The 22,328-nt window shown below is 53.0% G+C and overlaps 1 protein-coding gene across 2 annotated transcripts in view; it reads left to right on the top strand.

Annotated features, from left to right (window-relative positions):
* SMPD3 (sphingomyelin phosphodiesterase 3) overlaps positions 1 to 22,328 on the top strand; it is a 76,249-nt gene that overhangs the window by 42,957 nt on the left and 10,964 nt on the right. The window contains exons 1-3 of one of the 2 annotated variants that reach the window (XM_081119238.1): positions 5,049 to 5,123; positions 7,437 to 7,506; positions 19,210 to 20,733. In XM_081119238.1, the coding sequence (XP_080975364.1) occupies positions 19,420 to 20,733 (1,314 nt within the window). In that variant the 5' untranslated portion in view covers positions 5,049 to 5,123; positions 7,437 to 7,506; positions 19,210 to 19,419. Of the gene's footprint in view, positions 1 to 5,048; positions 5,124 to 7,436; positions 7,507 to 19,209; positions 20,734 to 22,328 lie in introns of those variants that run through there. The other variant, XM_081119237.1, reaches the window with a different exon arrangement.

Raw genomic sequence — 22,328 nt, 5'->3', positions numbered from 1 at the left:
CCTACCCAGAGCCTCTAGTCTAGCTCTGTGCCATTCTCAAGCTGTGTGACTCCAGACAAGTCACTTAACCTCCCTGAGAACTACTTTCTGCCTCTGAGTATCAGAATAATACCTAACCTCCCCAGGGTGTTTAGTGGATTAAATAAGAATTTGTGCATGCTGTGCTCTTAGTACTGGGCCTGCACACAGTGGGTGCCCCCAAAATGCTGATGAAGATGGTGATCTCAGCAAGATGTAGGTGCTAATGCCACACATGTGAGTCCACACAAGTCTTTTAAACTTGAGGCTACGATTTCATGTATCTCCCTTTATACAAAGCAGCCTTATTAATGCACTAGTTCAAATAGTTGAGAGCAGTTTTCTCATAGCTCCTGCCTGGTATGTACAGAGAGAATCGAACCTTTTGGTGATGAACATTCTGACCTGGCTAGAAACCATTTTATTAATTCGACCAAGGTTCCCTGCATGCCTCTCAGGGACTGGGCTCTGTGTTCAGTGCTCAGGGGGCTGTAGGCTGCCAGTGCAAAGCCCAGTGGGTGTGCGATTGTGGGGAGGGGGTAATAGCTGTAGATCTGAGCCTTAGAGGTGGGTGCCAGGTGGACCGACCGGGAAGGGTGTTCCAGACTCAGGGGACAGCGTGTGCAAAGGCATGTACACCTGAAAGAGCATGGCATATTCCAGGAAAGATGAGTGCTGCAGGTTGAGGCTGACAGAAAGAATGAGTGGGAGGAAGGGAAAGGCAAAAGTGAGGCTGAGGAGGGCAGGGCCTCATCTCCAAAAGCCCTCAGGCCAAGTAGGTAAAGGGATTTGTTCTGTGCTCAAAGGGAGATCCGGAGATGCTGGACAAGGGCAGAATGAACTCAGAGCTGCTCAGGGTGGGAATCACCAGCTCGAACCCAAGCCGGTGGAGCATGATGGAAGGGCTGAAATACAGGCCTGGTGACTGCAGGCGAGAAATGAGGCCTGCAGGGAGGCGATGAAGGGGGGAGCAGGGACTAGAAGTGGACTGCAGAGCTGGGAGGATTGGCCTTAACTCTAGATAAGACAGGGTAAGGGCGAGGAGAGGCAAAGACAGAGCCTCTGCCCCTCCGAGGCTCAGAGCACGGAGCTGGAGGAGGGAGGGCAGGCTGTTCAGCTCGGGCCCAGAAGCAGGACTCTACCTCCTGCCTTCCCTCCACCATGATCAGTCTCCCTCTGGCTTTTTTCTTTAACTGCCAAAAATATGACACCAAATACTTTTTAATTGCTTAATACAGTTCCTTGTTTTTAACCTAAAGGAATGAGTAAATGGAACGCTTTCCTTTCCTCCTCATGCAGAAAGGTTACCTCTACAGCCTCTCGTGTGTATGAACGACTCATGTGTATGAAGATTTCTTTTTCTTGATGTATTAAAAAAACAAAACAAAAAAAGACAATTCAGGCTCCAGAATGAGGTTTGGTGACATCCCTTTGGTGCCCAGCTGGCCCTCAGTGCCCTCCCCACCACCACCCTGAGAGAGCCTGTGGCTGAGCAGCCACATTCCCGGCTCATCCTCTAAGGGCTGGAGCGAGACCCTGACATGACTCTTTACCTGTGAGATCTGCAGATCTTCCTGCAAAGCCAGAGGGCATGTTCTTCAGCCCTGGGACGATGACATTTTGATCAAGTTTTAAAAAATGATTTCACTTTGCAAGACAAACAGCTAATAAAATAGATTCTTTTTTGGTAACCACCCATACAGCAATCAATCTGTCACTCGGAAAATTGTTTCCTGAGAGGTGTGAAATGAGGCCACTCTGGAGTTCTGTGGGAACAGAGAGCCCCCAAGAAGCCTTCCTTTCACCCAGATTACACTTGTCACTGAAAAACAGGGAAACTATCTTGATTCAGAGCACAGGAAAGACTCGGCTAATTAGTTGCTCAATCAATACCGACTTTTGGAAGACAAGCAGTAGGCAACTGTTCCACTGTTTACATGAGGCTGGCCCAGACCTACCATCACGTGTGTTTCTTTTCAATTGCCTCTGTTAATTTTCAATCCCATCCCAACTGAGAGGGAAAAAAAGTGTTTCCCACACAGGAGGCTTGCAGAGTGAGTCATACCATGGGGTGGGGGTGGGGGGGGGCTCTGCTGTGCTGTAGCCATTCAAGTAATAACTTGAAACAAGGGTCATTTCGACATCACCACCAAACATCAAGAGGACAAGCCTGGGTCAGAAGGCGCCACCTGAGGCCACCATCAGAACAAAGGCTTCCCCTCCCTCACTCTCTCTTCAGATCTGCTTGGCTGCCTCGTATTTTTCCCTTAGCTCTCATTCTCTCACTGCTTAAAAAAAAAAAAGTCTCATTATGTTGTACATGGAGCACAGTTTAAGTCATCTTAAATATTTTTTGGAACAAGATGGACTAGATCTAGTTACTCAGAACCTCCCTCAAAGCAGCTCTAACTGAAGAATTCTACTGCACTAGACTTAGAAAGGAAGCAGGCTGCTGTAAGTGTTCAATACTGAACAGTAGTGTCTGCACACAGTAGGCCCTCAATAAATGTCATTTAGTTGTTTTAATGATGGAATCTGAAAAGCCTCAGGAACAAATAAGATAAACTGTGCAATAACTACTTTGAAATATATAAATAAATAAATCACCAAAATATTATTAACAGTAACATATGAGAACAAACAACGGTAAAACTATAAAAGAATTGAAAAACATCTGGAAGTAGTAACTGGCGTAATTGAAACAATAGAACGAAGAAATCAGTGGTGTTGAGGATAAAACAAAACATCAAACCAGAAATGCAGACAAAGAAAACAAACATGCAAATAACTGATTTAGAAAATGGGAAATGGTATCACAACCCTAAAACAGAAGAGAGAAATAAATGAGATGAGGCATATGACGAGGGAAACCTCAAGAAAGAAATAATACAAGAAAAGTTTTCAGAGATGAAAAACAGCTCAGCCTACAACTAAAGTAAATACACAGTACCTTTCAAGTTTAACTCTAAGGAAAAGAAATAAATATTTGCTAAATTTTGAATGACAAATTATTTGGCAAGCTGAAGTGAAGGGAGATTTGTTCTTTTGAAATTGGATAAAATGACAAGAAAACTGACATCACAAATAGTAAAGACAAGATGAACCTCAGGAAAAAGTGTGCAGTTCTAACCGCATATCAGTTATGCTCCTAAACAAGACTTGCTCTGTACAAGTAGAAGAAAACAAAGTCATTTAAAAATTGGGGCAAATTTGTGCACAATTATACTTTTTACAAGCAAAGGAGAATATCCGACTTTTTATAAAAATGTAAAAGACAAAAGCTGATATAACATGACATTGGAATTAGAATGACCGATCGAAAAAAACAGAATAAGTGATCTGAAATGTAATCACTCCTAGGACTTCACCTACACTCTAATAATTCCCAAATCCTGATCCAGCCCAGACCTCTCCTCTGAGTTCTAGGCCTGACTATCCCATGGTCACATGGTCACATTTATGCAAATATCCCTCAACACCTGCCTTCACCCATCTCACCCCTGGTTAGTGAGCAACTCCAGAGCTCCTACAGTTGCTTGAACTGGAAACCTCTAAATTCATTCCTGGTCCTTTCCATGTTCCTCAGGCCACCCATCGATCTCATCCATTTGCATTAGCCTGCTAGGGCTGCCATAAAAAACATCACAGGCTGGGTGGCTTAAACAACAGGAATTTATTTTCTTATAGTTCTGGAGCCTAGAAGTCCCAGATCAAGGTTCTGGTTGATTTAGTTTCTGGTGAGATCTTTCTTCCTGGCTTTCAGTTCCCACATGGACTTTCCTCTATGCATGCGTGTGTGAGGAGGAGGTGGGAACTCTCTGATGTCTTTCTTTTTTTCTTTCTTAAAAATATATCTTTATTGATTTCAGAGAGAGGAAAGGAGGGGGAGAGAGAGAGAGAGAAACATCAATGATGAGAGAGTCATTGATCAGCTGCCTAGCCCGAAACCTGGGCATGTGCTCTGACCCGGGAATCGAACCCCAATCGCCTGGATCCTAGGTCGATGCTTAACAGCTAAGCCATGCCTGGCCGGGCTCTGGTGTCTTTCTTATAAGGACACTAATCCTATCATATCAAGTCTCCACCCTTATGACCTCATTTAATTTCTTCCTCAGAGGCCCCATCTCCAAATACAGCCACATTGGGGGTTGGGGCTTCAGCATATGAACTGGGGGAGGTAGTAGAGCTCCAGCAGTTACTCTGGGGTATTTCTGCACCCCACCCCCCAAGGTCTCAACCAAATACACACAGGCCATCTGAGCATGCCTGTCCAGCCATGCTTCTCCCTTTGCCTTGGTTTTGGGGGTCTATGGGTAACTCCTTCAGTCTTGACAGAGTTCAGTCAAGACCTTTCCCCAAGGCGAGCAGCTGCTCCCCACCCTCACTTCAAGGGACTTCTGCATGAAGTCTGACCCTGATACTCAGTTAGAGGGCTGTGTGACTTTGTATATGTTACCAAACCTCTCTGGGCTTGAACTTTGCTGAAGGCAAGCTGGCCCCAGCACCACTATGTGGATAAATAAATCATCCTCCTAGGTGCCAGGCCCTTTGCAAGCATTATTTCTAGCCCCATAAAGTCGGTGTTATTAGCCTTATTTCAAGAAAGTAGAAACTGAGGCTTGGAGAGGAGCCTGGCCTCAGGCCACTACTTACTGGTCTAGGGAGCAGGCCGGTCCAACTCCACAGCTGTTTCTGCTGCCCAGGCACTGTCTCAGGAGAGGTAGAGGCAACCAGGAACATGGACCAAGCTCTTTGCGTCTGGGGACATGGTCTCACTTGGAGCTGCACGTCCATCAGGGGTCACCCCAGGTGCTGGTCTGTGGTCTAGGGACCTGTGGGCTGGAGGCCCCTGGTGGACAAGCAAGCAGGCGTGTGCTTAGGACCATGGCTGGCTCTATGGACACTGCGTGGCTGTGCTGGGTAAACGGCCCACTGTCCGTGCCCGCCCCCTCAGGCCTGCCCTGCCCCACTCCCACTGCCTATTTAAGCAAGAGGCCCCGACTCCACTGGGCTCAGGCACCGCCAACTTCCAGAGCTGGGAGAGCAGCGCTGCAGGCCTCGCTCACTCGGGATGAAAGGTCCTTCTGTTTCACCATTTCCTACCGGTGCGTTTTGAATGATGCTGCTGAGCTGGGTTGTAGCGGGAGCTGATTCTGCTCACCTGGGAGTGTATAGAGATGTGTAGCTGGCAGAGGGAGGCTCCGGTTGATTTTTTCCCATTTCTAATCCCTGATTTGATGTGATCTTATTTTCAAAGAGGAAGAAAGGCTGTAGTTTGTGAAAGGACAGAGGAAAGCATATCTCAAAACAAGGTCTGGCTCAGAATATCAAGGATCTGACATGGTTTTCTTTTCTTTTGAGAAAAGGAAAGTCCTGTAATTTTAAGGTTGTAGCGATTCCATCTCCCCTCAGGAAACCCTCCCTAAATAGTTAGTTCCTGTCATTTAATTCTAATGTGAAAAAATACACAGGGGATTTTTTTCAGAAGAGTTTGGTAAGGGAGAGAGGCTGCATAGCTAGTGGGGGGCAGTTTGGGGGACAGTTTAGAGAATGTCCCTGACAAGCTTGTAATTGAGAGATGAGGAGTGAGCAGAGGGCAGTGGGGCTGAGCAGCGCAGGCCGGGAGGGCGCAGGAGAGGCCTGCCTCTTTCGTATTCGCTTCCAGGTGCTTGCTAGCCTGTGGTCTAGGGTCAGGTGAGCCCAGCAAGAGGGTGAAGGACAGAGGTTCATGCAGGTCATCACCTTGGCAGATGTCCCAGGCACAGGAACAGGGCCTCCCCTGGACGCCAGGACAGCTAGCTACCCTCTGACCTCTCAGGAAGTTGGACTCCCAGGCTATGGGTGGGGAGAGATGCCTACCAGGTGCTTAACTCAGAGGAAATAAGCCAAACTGCCCACATTGAAACAAGGTCCCTGAGGGGAGCACCTCATATAGAGCAAGGACCTAGGAGCTCTGACTTCCTTTTGCCCAGCCTGATCTGGCAACATCAAGTCCCATGCTCATTTGGTCCTGGCCATGGCCATTCAAGACCTTGTAGTGATGCCCAGTGTTACAGAGGAGGGGGCATCAGAGACTCGCAGGTTAACTAACTTGCCCAAGACCATTCAGCTGACTAGAACCCATGTCTCTATGGAGCTTTTCTGTGTGGATTCCTAATAGTAGCCCTTCTGCAAACATCTTTGGCTTTGGGGCAGAGGGATTGGGACTCCAGTTTCAGATTCTTCTAAAACGCTTAGTTTGGCTGATTTACAAGGTAAGTACATAAAGGGCAGGGAATGGCCCAGTGGGGCCCCGGGGAGTAACAGTCGCCCCATAGGGGTGTGGGGGTGGCAAAGGGCTTTGGGGCCCAGGCAGCAGAGCTGTCCTGAGAAGGCGGAGAGCCAAGGAGCGCAGCCTGGGGCCCGCCCCGGGTGGGGGCTGAACCTCTGCGCCTGAGTCCTGGGCTAGGGTCCAGGAGCCGAGGATTCGGCTGGGAAGTCGGGGTCCGGACTTGGGACTGGACAAAAGAGCCAGGACTGTTTATCTGAAGCCAAAGGGCGAGCGCAGAGGGTTGCCAGGGGCCGGCAAACAGGGGGGCGGGACCAGAAATCGGGGGCAGGGCCTGCGCCTGAGGCCAGGGCGGGGCTAGGAGGGGAGGGCGGGGCCCGAGATCAGGACCTGGCCCGAGAACCCCGAGTGGGGCACCAGTGCCCAGGGCAGCGGACCTCAGGCTGTCTGCGAGGGATGCGCAAAGCTGACAGCAACGTGTCCAAAGACCTTTGCGCACACGAACCCCCCCATCCCCCCTCCGTCCCCCCGAGGACCCCATGGGCTTCACAGAGCGGCCCGCCTCTCTCCTCCGCTGTCCCGTTTACTTCCCCCTGATCTGCGGCCTGATCACTCCAGTTCTTCCTCTCCACAGGCCTCCTCCCCCATCCCACCCCGCCCGGTCCTGGTTAGCCACTGCCCCTCCTCCAGGGCCTGGGTTCGGTTTTCCCCCACCCCCAGGTATCTCCCGGGGCGAGCTCCGATTGTTCCAGCGTCGCCTATCAGATCAAACCCGGCCCCGCGGCTGGAGCTCTGAATCCGCTCCCCCCCCCCTTCCCGGCCTGGCCGAGCCCCAGCTGTCCCCGTGGAGGTCCCATCCGTCCCACCTGCAGTCTTCCCCATCTGTCAACGCTCCTCCCCCACCCCCACCCGCCGCCCCAGTCTGGCCAAGTCTGTCACACAAACCTCCGTCCCCACCCCCTCTGGCTGCCCTAAGTCCACGGGGACAGTGGGCGCCCACACCCTCTTCTTGGCGACATGGAGGGTGCGGCAGTGCCTCCTGTGTGGAAGGTGGGGCCCCTGGGCCATTGTACCTGGCTCACCTGTACTGGGCTGTTCTGCTTGGGCTGAGTCCCGCCACCTCTGTAAACGGCTCATCGTCTTCTTCCAGGTCCTTGACTCCACAGTGACGCCCCCTCTTCAGACAAGAGGAAAAGCAGCTCCCAGCAGCCCATCCTGGGGTAAGACAGGGGCTTCTTGGAGAGGGCTGGCCCTCCGGGCTTCTCCTTATGGGCTACTTATTAATGTTTTGTGTAAGGAGGTGCTGTGTGAGGTTGCTTAAGAGAAGGTTCTGCTGCTTGGTTAAAAAGTCTGAAATCAGCTCTGGGCTACGCAATGGGGCAGGCAGCTTGGTCCTGTTCTGAAGCAGGCCTGTGGAACCCAGTGCCAGCGGAGAGGGCATGTCTGGGACACCCGACCCGACAGAGGAAATACAAACTCCTTCAATGCATTAAAAAAGGACTTGTCCTGGAGTTAGTGGGCCATGGTGCTGGACAGCGCTCATTTTTATATTTTGAATATGTTCGCATAGCATTTGTATTCAGCCTTGCTGAGAAAGGTAGAGAGGAAAGGGAAACTGGAGTTAGGTGACCTGACTGCACCTTTCAGGGACTGTCATTTACTTCTCTGAGTCCTAGTTTTCTCATCTGTAAATGGGGCCAACAGTACCCACTTGGTCATACAGTGTAGATGCACTACCAGTGTGAAGAGCACATTCTGGGAGGTATGTGCTATGTGACATCTGCTCAGATGTCCCCAAGAAGTGGATCTGTTAGTTCTGCTTGTCTGATGCTCTTGTCTAGTTTCCCTCATGTCTTTGCCACGGACTGGCTCATGGCTGTGCCCCCACCTCACAGGGACAGAGGGAGGGAGGGAGGGAGGGAGGGAGGGAGGGAGGGAGGGAGGGAGGGAGGGAGGGAAGGAGCTTGAGGTCCTGGCAGGCTGCTGGTGCCCAGATGAGCGGGATTGCTAAAGCCATCCTGGCTGGACTCTAGGTTTTCAGGGGACAGGGCTGACACTTGTCAGTCATTCATCCCAGGTTCCTATTATCTGCCCACTGTGTGCCCAACACACAGCCAGAGTCAAGTGATTGGATAAAACACTGAGTGCCTGCAAGGGGACACAGGCCTCAGAGTTAGAACTCAGAACTCACATTCCCCAGGACTGGAGGCTGAAGTGGCTGGGTGAGAACCTCACCCCCCATTCCCCAAGCTCCAAGGCTGCTGGTTTTGGCCATGTGGGCAGGGTCCCTGGTCCTGCAGAGACACCCCATAGGGCCACTCACATAAGGTTCTCCTTCCTTTTGTTTGGAGGGAAGAAATATACCAACACTGCTCGAGCCTCCTCTAAGTCCTGTTTCTAGCTGGGTAGAGCTGAGGTATGAGGGGCTGGTCACCTTTCTGGTATGCAGCCTGCAAACATACAATGAATGCACAGAAACTGCCATCTGTTAAGAAAGAAATGGCCTGCTAAAGCCAAAGGTCTCTAGTTATCCCTGGGGCCATAGAGTAGGGACTGGCTTGGGTTTGGTGAAGAGACCATCTCTGTGACTCCCGAACTTTAAGCCTCTCTACCGAGGCCATATCCCTTCCCACAGAAGAGGACTACAAGGGAACAGCCCCAGCAAAGGCATGGAGGTCTGGAAGGGCATGGTGGGAACTGTGCAGGTCAGGGGTCCTTGGGACACCAGAAGTAGGAGAGGAGCAGAGCCCTCAGGCTGCTGGGCCTAGCCTGCCCTTCCCTGCCCTTCCTTCTCTGCCAGGTGCATCTTCCTGGGGGCAGCTGGGGCCATGGAAGAGTTTAACCGGGAGCAATGTGGTCCGATGGGTAGCGTAAAAAGATCCCACCAGCTGCCATGTGGACCGGAGGAGGGGAGGCCAGCTCAGGGAGACCAGATGGTGGCTATTGTAGTATCTAAGTGGGAGAGGGTGAGGCCTGGACTGGGCATGGCAGGCCGTGGGAATGGAGACAAGGGGAATGGTGGGCTGGTGAGAAGAGGCAGGGTATGGAGGAGGGCCAGGGTCCTGGGACTGCTTGGAGACAGAGCTGGAGTTGGAGAAGTGGGCGAACAATGAACTTTTGGGGAAGATGAAGAGCTGTCGATCAAATTCATGGGGTCAGAGATTAGGAGAGACACTTGGGCTGGCTGTCACCTGGAAACGAGTGACTTACAAAGCGTCAATAGAGAGAAAAGAGGCAAGGGAAGGTCCACCTCCTAAGGCGTGGGAGGGGGGCAGACAACGAGGGGCTCTGAGAAGGAGCAGTGTCAAGCACAGGAAGGGAACAAGGAGGATGGCCCAGGAACAAGGAGGATGGCCCAGGACCAAGGGGCAGCGAGCTGAGAGGCAGATAAACATCAAGCAGCGTAAGCCTCCCGTTGGGCCTATTTCTTAAAGCCAATCTGGTTGAAATTGCACAGACTGATTTCTCATTGGTGCTGACCTCTATTCTGTTAATTTTCTTTCCGAAAACCTTACCAGAAAGCCTAGTGAGACACCCCGTCCACCTGTCTGGCAGTGGGGGTGATGCAGGTAGCCTCAAGTTGGGTGGCTACCAAGGCCCCCAGCCAGCCAGAGGGTCACTCAGCTCTCCCAGAGCACAGGACACAGACCCAGCCAGCATACTAGGCTCTGAGCTACAGCTAGCCGTGACTCTGAGCCGATGGACAGCTTGAGACTAGCTGGGTCTGTGTGGTGCAGGTGGGATGCTAAGCAGACATTTTAAGCTTTAAGTTAAACAAACCAAACTAAGGATAAACTCTAAGTCAATGTGTGTGTTGGATCCTCCTCTCAGGCCCATTTTCCACAGCTACTCCCCCCCACCCCACCCCCAGTCTCCCCCTGGCCTGCAGTCTGGGATCTGGCAGTCATGGTGGCCTGGCAGTCAGGACTGCCTGAGTGACTCCGCCTCCCTAGTGCCTGTTCTCAGCTCTCTGACGCTCCACCTGACCTCTCTCCCTTGCTCACTACTGGCTCCACCCATCACCTACCACTTTCCTATCTCCATACCCTCTAGGAGGACACCCCTACTCTCAAACGTACACACCTAGAAAGCAAAGGCTCTGCCTCCAGAGATTCTTGGCCCTTGCTATGAAATACCCCTTGCAGTCACAGTGTTGCATCTGACTCATAGGGACTGTATCCTGAGCACCCCCAGCCTACCAGCTGCTGCCTGGCCCCTTCCCCTCTCCAGCCCTGGCATGTACCTGTCAGCATGATTTGACCACGCCCAGGGTATCAGGCACAGGCTGTGGGCTTCATCTCAAGCTGCAGTCCACCTCAGTCCACCCTTGACACTCCCTCCTGCCTGTTCCCTCCAGGCCCTGCATGGCTCCTGGGACCAACCCCATACACTGATCTATGGCAGAAGTTTCCAATGGATTTACTTCCCCATGTCTACAGATTTACTTTGTTACCTATATTACCAGCTATGGTCTCATCTCTGAGCAGAAACAGTTTCCACTAAAAATTAAAAGATTAAGCCCTGCCGGGCGTGGCTCAGTGGTTGAGCGTCAACCTAGGATCCAGGTGATCGGGGTTCAATTCCTGGTCAGGGCACATGCCCGGGTTGCGGGCTCCATCAATGACTCTCTCATCATTGATGTTTCTATCTCTCTCTCTCCTTCTCCTTTCCTGTCTCTGAAATCAATAAAGATATGTTAAAAAAAGAAAAAAAAAAAAAAAAGATTAAGGCTCAGTTCCCCTAATGCCTCATGGTCCCGAGGACCATGGACACAAAGCAGGAACTTCTCAGTCCACACATTGAGGGGGTGGGAAGGAGTGAGCCTCCCACCAGGTTAGATTCAGGGCAGAGGAACATCATCATTACCATTTAAAATGAAGATCTTTCTCTAAGAGAGTCGGATCTGAAGGGTAGTTCTGTTTATATTCCTGGGAAACTGAGAGCTGTCAATCAGTAAGGCTTACCTTTTTGGTAAATGGGCTGATTAAATGCCAAATGAGAAGACTTCCTCTGTTGGTCAGGATAGAACAGGTTATGCTGTGGCTCATCATCGCAGGTTTTCTTCTCACTCCAACTACCCAGGGGTTAGCTGGGGTCCTGCTCCGTGTCTCCTCAATCTGGGACCCAGGCTGACAGAGCAGCCACCAATTCAAACGCTGCAAGGTCTGGAAGGTCTCACACCTATTGTTAAGTACTCTGGCCCAGCAGCGACACATTTCACTTTTACTCACAGCTCACTGGTCAGAGCTAGTCACACGATCTACCCAACCGCAAGGGGACTAGGAAGTACAATCCTGCCTCCTGCCTGGAAAGCAGGCGCCAGCTGCTCTAGGAACCAGAGAAAGTGAGGCGAGAGTCCGGTCCTAGGCTTGGAGGCAGATGTGAACAAAAAAGGAAAAGTCTACCTGGATCTTCAGAAAGGCAAAGCGTGCTTATGCTTTTGTTAGTGACTCCTGAATGAAGATGTGTCACTGTCTTCATTAGCATGTCTGTGACAGCAATTTGGGGACACATAACCTCCACAACTAGAGCCAAGAGATCTTGTCACCCTTTTCAGAGTAGAATTCAACATCTAAGAGCAGGTATAGACAGGACTACCACTACCAAGAGGTAGGGGTGAACTGGAACCCAGAGCCCCAAAAGACCCTTGGAAGGCAGGTTTGGTGGCAGAAATTATATGGAACATGGGGCACTCTAGACCCCCACGATCTCTTCTCTACTGTGGGACAAATGACTAATCCACAGTCTTATGCAGATAAAGCTCTTTGTCTCACCCCCCTGGGCAGTAGACTCCAGCAGCCCCCAGTCCTCTCCAGTTACACATTCTGGAGCAGGCCCTGGCCCGAAGGCAGGTTGGAGGCCTCCCTAAGCAAGCAGCCCATGGTTGGGCCTGAGCTGGGGCATCCTCTCTCAGGGGGAAGTGGTCTTCTGGCTGGTTCCCCCAGAGCCAAGGGCTCCTGTGGTACCATGTGCAGAGGGAGGACCTCAGCACAGTGGTGGCCCAGGGTCCAAGGTCTCTGAAAAGTCCCAGGACAAGGGCCTCAGCCCTCAGTGGTGAGTGAGATCCAGCCTCGGTGAAACCCAGAAAACTGGCCCTCACGGCTGCGGGAGGGCCGGCGAGGTGCTGTCGCCCGGTTTCGTTTACTTACTTGCGCTCATTTGCTTTTTAATCTCTGCACAAATTCTCCTCGAGGACTCAGTTTGTTAAATGTTCTTTGCATAGAAAACTTAAGGCTGAATGTGAAATGATTCCCTTCAGAAGAATTTTAGCAAGTCTGTTCTGTTTTAGGAAGGTTTGTTGTCTTCATCTGTGTTCTCTGGTGCCTTGAAATGCCTACACACCACTCAGGCAGCCAATCCATCCCGGGAGAAAGCACTGTGCTTGAAGCGCAGCTGAACACGGGTCTGCATCAGTCATACCATTTGTGTGGACTTGTATTTAAAGTTCTACTCCCACAGAAAGTATGTTGTCATTTCTTCTTAAGCAAAGTATGTTCCAAGCCTTGTTCAGCTCATGAACCATTAACATCAACCCTCACGTCAGGGAAGCAGGGGGTTCGCTGGAACAGAAGCCTCAAGAGCAGAGCCCGAGAGAAGCAAGATTCCTCCTGGTCTCCATCCCTGAGGAGTCTCTCCTGAGGGTGGACGTGGCACTGGCCGGCTGGGAGCATGGTGGGGGCTGGCACTCAGTCGGTCACACAGCAGATACCACAGAGCTCACTTGAGGGAGGTGACCTGCTGGGGAGTTCCAGGGTCCCCTGCTTATGGCTCTTTGCGAGGCTCAGTTCAGGCACAGACCTCAGCACCTGGGCAGTCTCAGAGCACGGGAGGTAAGAAGCCCAGGCCCATCTAGATGCCCAGCTGTTGGCATGTGACCTCTTGATTGGAGCTTCACTTAGGTATGTTGAAGCCTCTTCTCTGGTAGTCACACTGCCTGTCCCAGTCCTGTCCTGGAGCTGCCCTGTCAGTGCCCATATGGAGAAGACCCTGTGAACAGAGTGACCTCAAACCTGACTATCATCATGAGGAAGCCCTCACCCTTCTCCCACCTCCACCCAGGACTCAGCCTCCCTGAGAGCACAGGACTGGTGGGGGCCCTGTGGGCTTCAGCTTCCAGCAGACTCTAAGCCGACAAACTTGGCTAACAGACAGGTTCTTGAGTGTAGTACAAGGGTTCATGGGTATGAGAGATGCCGCTCAAAATGGCTCAGGTGTGGACTCAGGTGCCAACCACCATCCAGCCTGTCCTTAATGGCCCCCTTTTTAGTCACCAATAGATGCTTCTAGAATGGCAGGCAGTAGATGGTAGGGTGGTCAGATCTTCAAACTCAGCCCCCCTCCTGTGATGGAGCCCACACTCTCAGGGCAGCTGCCCCATGTCACTGCAGCACAGATCCTGAACCCAGGGGTGCTGCTATTTTAAACATCAGGTTGGTTCGGGCATCCCTGGCACATACCTCCAACCTGGCTTGAGATTTGCTTTCTAGTCACGCAAGAATCAGCTTAATCTGGGCTTTCTGAGTCCTGACATGGAAATGCCAAGGCTGGCTGATTGAAGGAGTGCCACAGAGCTGCTCGCAGCCTGTTCCTATTCTCAGAAACCACGTGATGCATTAATAGCTCCCATGGAAAGTTTCTCTGAAAATTTTATAGCCCCTTTGCCTGCACCTGGCTTCTGCAGAGGCCTGACTTGGGCTTACGCAAGCAGCCCACAACAGACAGTTCTACCAAGAGATGGAGGCCCCAACACCTCCTGCACCATCTTTACCCCTCAATTGGGATATCAAGGTCCCCTCTTTGTGAAGCAACCGACCATATGAGGAGGAAACTTTGAAGGCTCCAGCTGTATCTGGAGGGCCTTTGCAGCAAGAAAATTAGGTGGCAGCAATAGAAATATAACTAGAGATGTGGCAGGCACCGTGCTAAGTGCCACGAGACAGTGTTCTTACCCGTGCTTACCAGATGAGGAAATCATGGCTCAGAGGATCAGGTAAGCAGTGTGGCCAGTGTCCAGCAGGAGGACCTGAACCTAGCACGTCTGACACCAGAGTTAGTGTTCATAATGGCTGCACTGCTGTCTCCTGAGGGATGCTCACTGAGCACAATCCGTGCGCACCAGGTGTTGAAGAGCCTTCCAGGATTCGGGAGGGAGGCCCCTTTTTGTCCTGTGGGCAGGCCAGGGTGTGCCACAGGAGCTTTTCACAGGAGGGGAACTGATCAGAATTGAATTTTAGAAAGATCATGTAGACAGGATCCCTTTGGTGGCAAGTGACAGAAATGCAACTCAGAGTGACTAAAGCAAATAAAAGAGTAATTTGTTGACATATTAAATAGAAAGTCTAGTTGTGTTGGCTTCAGGTACAGGGAACTTGGAGTTCAAAGATGTCACCATGACTTGGCCTCTCTCCTTCCAGCCCTAAGGTTTTTTCCTCTGAATTGGATTCACTCTCAAGGTAGGCTCTGGAGCTTCTATCTCTTAGTGCTTCCATCTCAGAGAAAATGCAGTCCTCTTTGCTGAGGGGTCCAGTAAGAGCTCCAGGGAGAGCTTGGGTCATGTGCCCATTCAGCTGGGGGTCAGGGGGCTGTGGTGCCAATTGGTTCAGTATAGCTTACTGCCCTCTGCTTGGATTGGAGTGGGGCTGACAAAAGTGGGTCTGCCATAGCCAGACAGGTGGAGCAGGCTAGGACTTAGGCCTGTGCTTGTGCCCGACACTCCACTGGTAGCTCCCAGGCTGGGGGGGAAGGGGGGAGCATAGGAAGATGGCCTGATATGCGGACAGGCACATGCTTGATTAGAGGGACAGTTGGGGACTGTTCATAGGAGGGGTAGGGAGAGGGCTTCAAGGAAGGGGAGGCAGGTGCTTTGGATCTAGAAGGGTGATAGGCATTTACCTGGCACAGCTGTGTTGGTAGTAGTTGCCACTATGGCACACATGTCATGCCAGACCCCAGGCCCCAGTTCTCCTTCTGGGATGTGGCTTTCAAGGACTAGCCTGGGCTTGTCTGACGTGCATCTCTCAGAAAGGCATCCTCTTCGGTCGTTCTTTCTGTCCTCCCAGCTACGAGTTGACTTCAAATTTCAGCAGCTCAGAGCTCACGTTGCCATGCCAACCCTGCCCCGGCAGGCATCCAGGCAGAAATGGGCCGGCCCCATCTCGGGGCTGCCAGCCGATGTGAGCACATTCCGGTAATTGGATTGGAGCAATCCTCTCGGCCTTTCCTGCGGAAACCTGGGGCTTAGCCCAACTCCTGCTAGACATGAGCCTATGGACACAAAGAGGATGGGAGGAGGTCCCTCTGCTCCAGGACTCCCAGCCCTGCTTCTCAGTAGAAGGCTCAGCAGGCATGAGGACCAGATGGAAGGGCCATGAAGGAGGGACAGGCCCCATCCTAGCCTCACATGGGGAAGCACGTGACCCTCATCAACTTCTCAGAAGTTCCCCAAGGCTCAGATGTCCCAAAAGATGATGCAGGCTTCCTCAGAGGGGCCAGGGTTTGCCTTTGCCAGCAGAACTGAGACTTTGCTCACTTTCACTGTAGAAGAAATTCAAATTCAAGTCAGCACCCACTGAGGACCCTTTAGCCTCTGCAGCAGGTCTTATGGACTAGCATGCATGCCACATCCATTTCCCAGGGAGATGGGAAGAGGAATGGCTGTCTTGGTGCCAGTGTCATTTGGCACCAATAGAGGTCCTGTCCACTGCAGCTTGCCACAAAGGTTGTTGGGGACCCACCCTTCCCTCCATCTTCAACACGCAAACAGGACCACACCTGGCCAGGCCCCATTCCTGAGGATGCCCTCCCCAGGGGATGGCAGAGCAGCTGGCCCTGGAGCCCTCAAGATAGTGTATAGTGGGGAGGGGCTTTGGCCTCTGAGCAGTCCAAGACCCCCCTCCTCATGCTGTGGTGGCTGTAGGCCACAGGTTAGCAACAAGGTGTCCCAGTGTTGACAGGTCATCAGTAAACCACAGGAGCAACTGTGGTGTGGAGCTGCTTGCTGTCAACGCCCCATGCCTGCCCCGGAGTGGCTGGGCCTATGACCTCCCAGGCTCTGGCCAGGACTTGACCAAGCACTCTTCCTCTCTCTTCTAGATCTAGGGTGAGCTGGGCTCCCAAACCTCCCTGGGTCAGTTCCCCTTCCACCTGTGTCAACCTGCAAACTATGGTGCTCTCAGCTCCATCTGTCTGTCCTAGCTCCATGGCCCAGTCTCCTTGTCACAATCAGGCCCAGTTTGTCCTCAGTGCAGGGAGAAAGACAAGTTAGTGAAAGTCATGGGCTCCAACCTAAACAGAGTGGACAGCCTCTCTGAGGACCTGAAGGCCCTTCGAGTTAGTCAGGGGCCTGGGAATTCAGCAGGTGGGCTCAGGCTGCCCCCAGAATGGTGCACAGACCAGCTTGTACTTCCTTCAAACTCCATTGCATCCATAGGCTGGAGAGCAAACAGGGTACACAGGGGCCATCTTCAGGGGAAGAAAGGTCAAGGTGTTGAGGCATGGGGGGTAAGGAAGGAAACAGGGCCAGCCATCTTAGTGGCCTGTCCAGCTTTTATCCTCATGATAGCGTGAGAGCCCTGGGAGAGGGGATTGCCACTCCCATGCCATAGACCATGAGACAAAGGCTCAGCAAGCCTGACTCCAGTGCCAGGGCTTCATTCAGGTCAGCCTGAGCCCGGAGCCCAAGCTGAGCAAGGAGCAATGGGGCAGGGGGGAATCTGGGGTCTCTACTTGTAGAACAGAGAGGTTGCCCTCCCTTGGGGCACTGTATAGCCCCCCACACTGACCTCAGGGCTCAGGAGTGACCATGAGTACTTGAGGGTATCTGGGGCTCCAGCCCAGCTCTAGAGACCATGGTGTTGGGGCCGAAGGCATTCTGAGCAATCCTGGAAGACACACACCAGGATTCACAGGCACTAAACCTAGCAGTAATTGTTGGCTTTAAAACAGGGACCTGAAAGAACCACCTAGCCTGTGATAGCTCAGCACCATGGCCTTCAAGGGACGTATCAGCCCCATCAGATACCCATGGTGGGCTTTGCTTGGCAAAGGTGCCAGCCCCAGGACATGGAAGCAGAGGACCAAAGCGTAGGGGAGAGGAAAGTGTTCTTCCGGAGACAGAGTCTAGGCTGGGCCACCCACAATGTCCCACCAGACCAAAGGGCACAGGCAAGAGAAAGAGCCCAGACAGGGGGTGCAGGCTGGGTACCTATGTGCCCGCATCCTGCCCTGACACCCCTGTGAGGACGCCAGGGTTCACTGAGAAGTTGCCAGCCTCCAATATTTAACTCTCACTCTCCTCTTTCATGGGAAAAGTGTAGATCAGACTAATTAATGTGTTGTTGTTTGTTTACCCTCCTTTCATTTCACTGAGACAAAATAATTAACCACAGAGCTTTAGAAACCAGCTCCATTGGTGGCAGTCCCTTTTGTGTCAGCTGCATCAGCAGCTTCTGGGCATACACGCAGGGGCTGCCGGTGGGAGCAAGGCAGGCTGGCAGCACCTGGAAGCTCCTTCTGGCCAGGGCACTGCTGAAGGGTGGCAGGGGAGGGGCTCTGGACAGGGGGACCCAGGGCAGCCGCGAAGGGCTAGGATGGCAGGCAGGAAGGGCTGGGATGCTCGGATCTGCTACATCTTAGAGGACTGCCATGGTGGCCACTACTGCCTGTTGGGCCCTGGGCCACCTAAACCCAATGATACCTGAGTGGGGACCACAAACATTCCTATGGCCAGCCCAGGAGAGCCAGAAAAATCAGGCCTGGCCACTCACTGCCACTGCAGGCAAGGCTGGGGAGGACGCTTCCCCAGAAGGGTTTCTAGCGCCACAGCAGGAGTGAGGACACAGGGCACCTGAATAGGAGACACCTCCCCACCCCACCCAGTCCTGTCCCAGCTAATACCAAATGCCAGCCCTGATTAGCCAGTGCTGGGGATGAGCCACACAGGAGAACAGAAGGGACTTTCTCTCAGGAAGCCTTTTACAAAGTGAGGCCACATTCACCTCAACCCATCAGATCTCCAGCAATCCTGAGGACCACAGGCCAGTTCTGCTTGTGGGGCAGCATGGCATAGACAGAACAGACCCTCTCCTCCTCCCCACTCCTTCCAGAACTGTCCTCACAGCCAGGGCTCAACCAAGCCTGAGTCCTGACACAATGTGACAGTGCCCCTTGGGGCAAACAAGCCCACTGGGTTCCACCTTCCCAGCCAGGATGGATGGCCACATGGACAGATCCCTCCTCCCTCAAAGGAGCCAGGGCAGAAGTTGGGCTGGGTCATGAGACAGTGAGCAGGAAATCACCCCCCAGCTGATGTGGTGGTGAAAACTCTGGATTAGGCTCCTACAAGCTTCACCACAACCTGATCACTATGTGTCCCCAGAGGCTGGGTAAACACTCCACATTCTTGTCTTTATAGATTCTACATTCAGCACAATAAGTGCACCTGGCAGCCTCTGCTGGGCAGAGCCCGGGGGCCTGCTCTGAGACTAGGACGGGAGGTGTACTCATTCTGGCAGCTCTGGGCCTCTGCTAGGCCCTGGAGCTGCATCTTGGGAGTTTAGGGGAGAAGCTTGGGCCAGACCCTCAAAGCCCCAGGGAGCTTCTCCAAAGTTGCAGGGACTATCAAGGTCTCTTGTAACTGGGCAATTCTGATCGTTCTGGATGTTAGTAAGGTCCAGGCTGTGCCTGGATTCCCATCAGGTGGGGATTTTTGCTGGAGGTCAGCAGGAGTGAAACTGCAGAAGTGGTTCAATGCTGCAGGCTGGGTATAGTGAGAGCCTGGTTGTGGGGGAGCCTTCTCGGAGGTCCTGCCAGCCACACTACCCTCCACCCCAGGACTCTCTGGCCATTTTTCTCTGCGGTTTGTTCCCTTTTCATTCTGACCTGCTGCCCTAAAATGAATAAACCCCCTTATCTCTGTCTTACAGGCTCTCCAGCAGGCCTTGGGGGCCTAGCATGGCCCACCGAGGTGAACCATGACTGGCTGGCTAACACCCGCCACCAATCATCCAGAGTCACATCTCACCAGGAGGTGACCCGTCCTCCAGCTACCCCCCTCACCGACCCCACCCAGGAGCGTGCCTGCGCTGCCACAGACACCATGTAGTAGGGCCGGCCGCGGCACCCAGTGAGCTGCGATGGTTTTGTACACGACCCCCTTTTCCAATAGCTGTCTGTCTGCCCTGCACGCCGTGTCCTGGGCCCTCATCTTCCCATGCTACTGCATGCTGGACCGGTTCCTGGCCTTGTTCATACCTGCCCCCTATCAGAAGAACCAGCTACTCTGCATTGTGATTTTCATGCCCATCTACCTGGGCCTCCTGGTCACCTCGCTGCCCTTTGCATTTCTTGGGTTTCTCCTCTGGTGCCCCCTGCAGTGTTCCCGCAGGCCCTACGTCTACTCTTGGCTGGAAGACAAGGGTCCGACTGGTGGGGCAGCCCTCCTCAGTGAATGGAAGGGTACAGGTCCTGGCAAAAGCTTCTGCTTCGCCACTGCCAATGTCTGCCTCCTCCCCGACTGGTTGGCCAGGCACAACAACGTTTTTAACACCCAAGCACGGGCCAAAGAGATTGGGCACAGAATCCGCAATGGAGCCAGCCGGCCCCAGATCAAAATCTACATTGATTCGCCCACCAATACTTCCATCAGTGCAGCCAGCTTCAGCAGCCTAGTGTCACCGCAGGGTGATGGTGTGGCCCGGGCTGTCCCTGGGAGCATTAAGAGGACGTCCTCTGTGGACTACAAGGGCAATGGTGGGCGTCACCCCAGTGATGAGGCTGCCAATGGCCTGGCTTCTGGGGACCCAGTTGACTGTAGTAGCCTTGAGAATGCCTGCATTGTGCGCATCAGTGGAGACGAGGGGGGCCGGCACCCCGAAGCTGATGACCCTGCCACTGGGGGCCAGGCGAAGAATGGGGCTAGTGGGGGCCCACGGGGCCAGACACCCAACCACAGCCAGCGGGATGGGGACTCAGGGAGCCTGGGCAGCCCGTCTGCTTCAAGGGAGTCCCTGGTGAAGGCAAGAGCTGGGTTGGACGGCGGCAGTGGGGAGCCAGGTGCCACCTACAGCAAGGCCCCGCACAAGGCCTCGGTGGTAAAGAAGGCAGCCGCACGCAAGAGGCGGCACCCAGATGAGGCCTTTGACCATGAGATCTCGGCCTTTTTCCCTGCCAACTTGGACTTCCTGTGTCTGCAAGAGGTGTTTGACAAGCAGGCAGCCACCAAGTTGAAAAACCAGCTGCATGGCTACTTCGAGTACATCCTGTATGATGTCGGGGTCTATGGCTGTCAAGGCTGCTGCTGTTGCCACCGAGACCGCTGTTGCTTCAAGTGTTTGAACAGTGGCCTCTTCTTTGCCAGCCGCTACCCCATCATGGACGTGGCCTATCACTGTTACCCCAACGGGAAGGGCACCGACGGCCTAGCCTCGAAGGGAGCACTGTTTCTCAAGGTAGGAGGCCTGTGCACACGCCAGCCGGTCCCAGAACCATGTGGGAGGTGGGCTGCAGCCCAGGGGTCCTCACCCTGTGGGAGGTCTCTGGGCAGATGAGGTCTTTCATGGAGCTGAACCAGAGGGCCCCCAACTCAGGGAACAGGGAAACAAGAATGCAGGGACAAGAGTTGAGGCTCCAATATTGGGCCTGGCTGGGTGATCTTGGGCAAGTTCCTCAGATCTCTGAGCCACCATTTCCCCATCTGTAAAGTGGGGGCAACATGGAGCCTACTCACAGTGTGGGGAGTGAGTGGGGAGGCTGGGAGGTTCTCCTGGTGCTGGTGGTGAAGGTGGCTGGGCGACGATGGCGTAGCGGTGGTAGCGGGGAGGAGAGTGCCGCTATCTGTAACAAAGCAGACATTCACAAAACAGAAGACCAACAAAAACCAATGGTTACAGGTCCTGGGCCCATTACCACACCAGCCTCACTGGTCAGGACACCGTCTCCCCCCGGCTGTCACACAGCTGCCATGCCAGGCTCTCTGCCCACTAGCCCAAGGCTTCGCTTCCATAGTCACTAATTAAAGTGAATCATAATTATTTCTGCTAATTTGGATGCAATTGGAGGAGTTTTTAGACCATGGTAATTTGGTCATTATGCATTATCTTCTACTGAGCCTGACGCGTTCAGAGAGTCGACTTCTTGTTCTCTGTCCAAAAGCCGCTCTCGGTGCTTCCAGAGTTTTCTGAAGCATTGTTTGACCAGGACATACAGAACAGGACTTCCTGCCCCCAGAAGCAGCAGCTGCTGGGGGTATGGGCTCAGTCCATATGTCCCTCAAGACTCCTCAGTTCCCCCTAGAAGGGGGTCTGTGAGGGCAGGCAGGGGTACCTAGTGTGGCCAATGTGGAAGCTCAGAGTCGGAGGCTCTTATCCCCCAGGCCTCAGCTCTGACTGTGCTCCGCCTGCCCAGGAAAGTGCTCTGTGTCAGCCAAGCACCTGTCTGCATGGAGACTGCTGGAGCCAAGGCCAGCACTGCAGGACCCAGGCCCCCACCCCAGGTGCTCATTGGCTCTTGTGTGGCTCAGCAGGCCCAGAGTTGGAGTCCTTGGCTCTCCAGTCACAGCTTGAGATGCTGAAATTGAATGCACTCCTCTCACAGGAGAGCCAACCTTCCCATTTTGGCATATGGTTCATCAATGTTCTCTTTCATGGATGTATTTTCATCTCTGACTTTCTGGGGAAGGAGAGGACATGTTATCAGGTTTGGGGAAAGGGAGGAGCAAACCTTCTCCCTCTCACCTGCCCTACTACAGGTGGCTCAGAGGCCAGGGAACCCCTTGATCCTGCCACCAGCTCACACATCCCCTCGTCATCTCCCTCCTTGGCCTGGCACCTCAATCACCATGCCCACCAGCGCCACACAGGGTCCTGGAGACAGCCCCTCCACTGCCGGCTTTCCTTCCACCTCTCTGGCCATTTCTTCTAGGCTCCTTGTTGCCTGTCCATCCATTAAATGTTCCCTCTACCTCCTGGATTTAAAACTGGTCTGCAGATATGTTCAATTTGGATTATACCATTAAAATATTTCTTGTCTTGTCCAACATTTAAAA

Source organism: Miniopterus schreibersii, assembly GCF_964146895.1.
Source record: "Miniopterus schreibersii genome assembly, chromosome: 18".
Taxonomy (NCBI): domain Eukaryota; kingdom Metazoa; phylum Chordata; class Mammalia; order Chiroptera; family Miniopteridae; genus Miniopterus; species Miniopterus schreibersii.
This window is presented reverse-complemented; position numbering and strand designations above follow the sequence as displayed.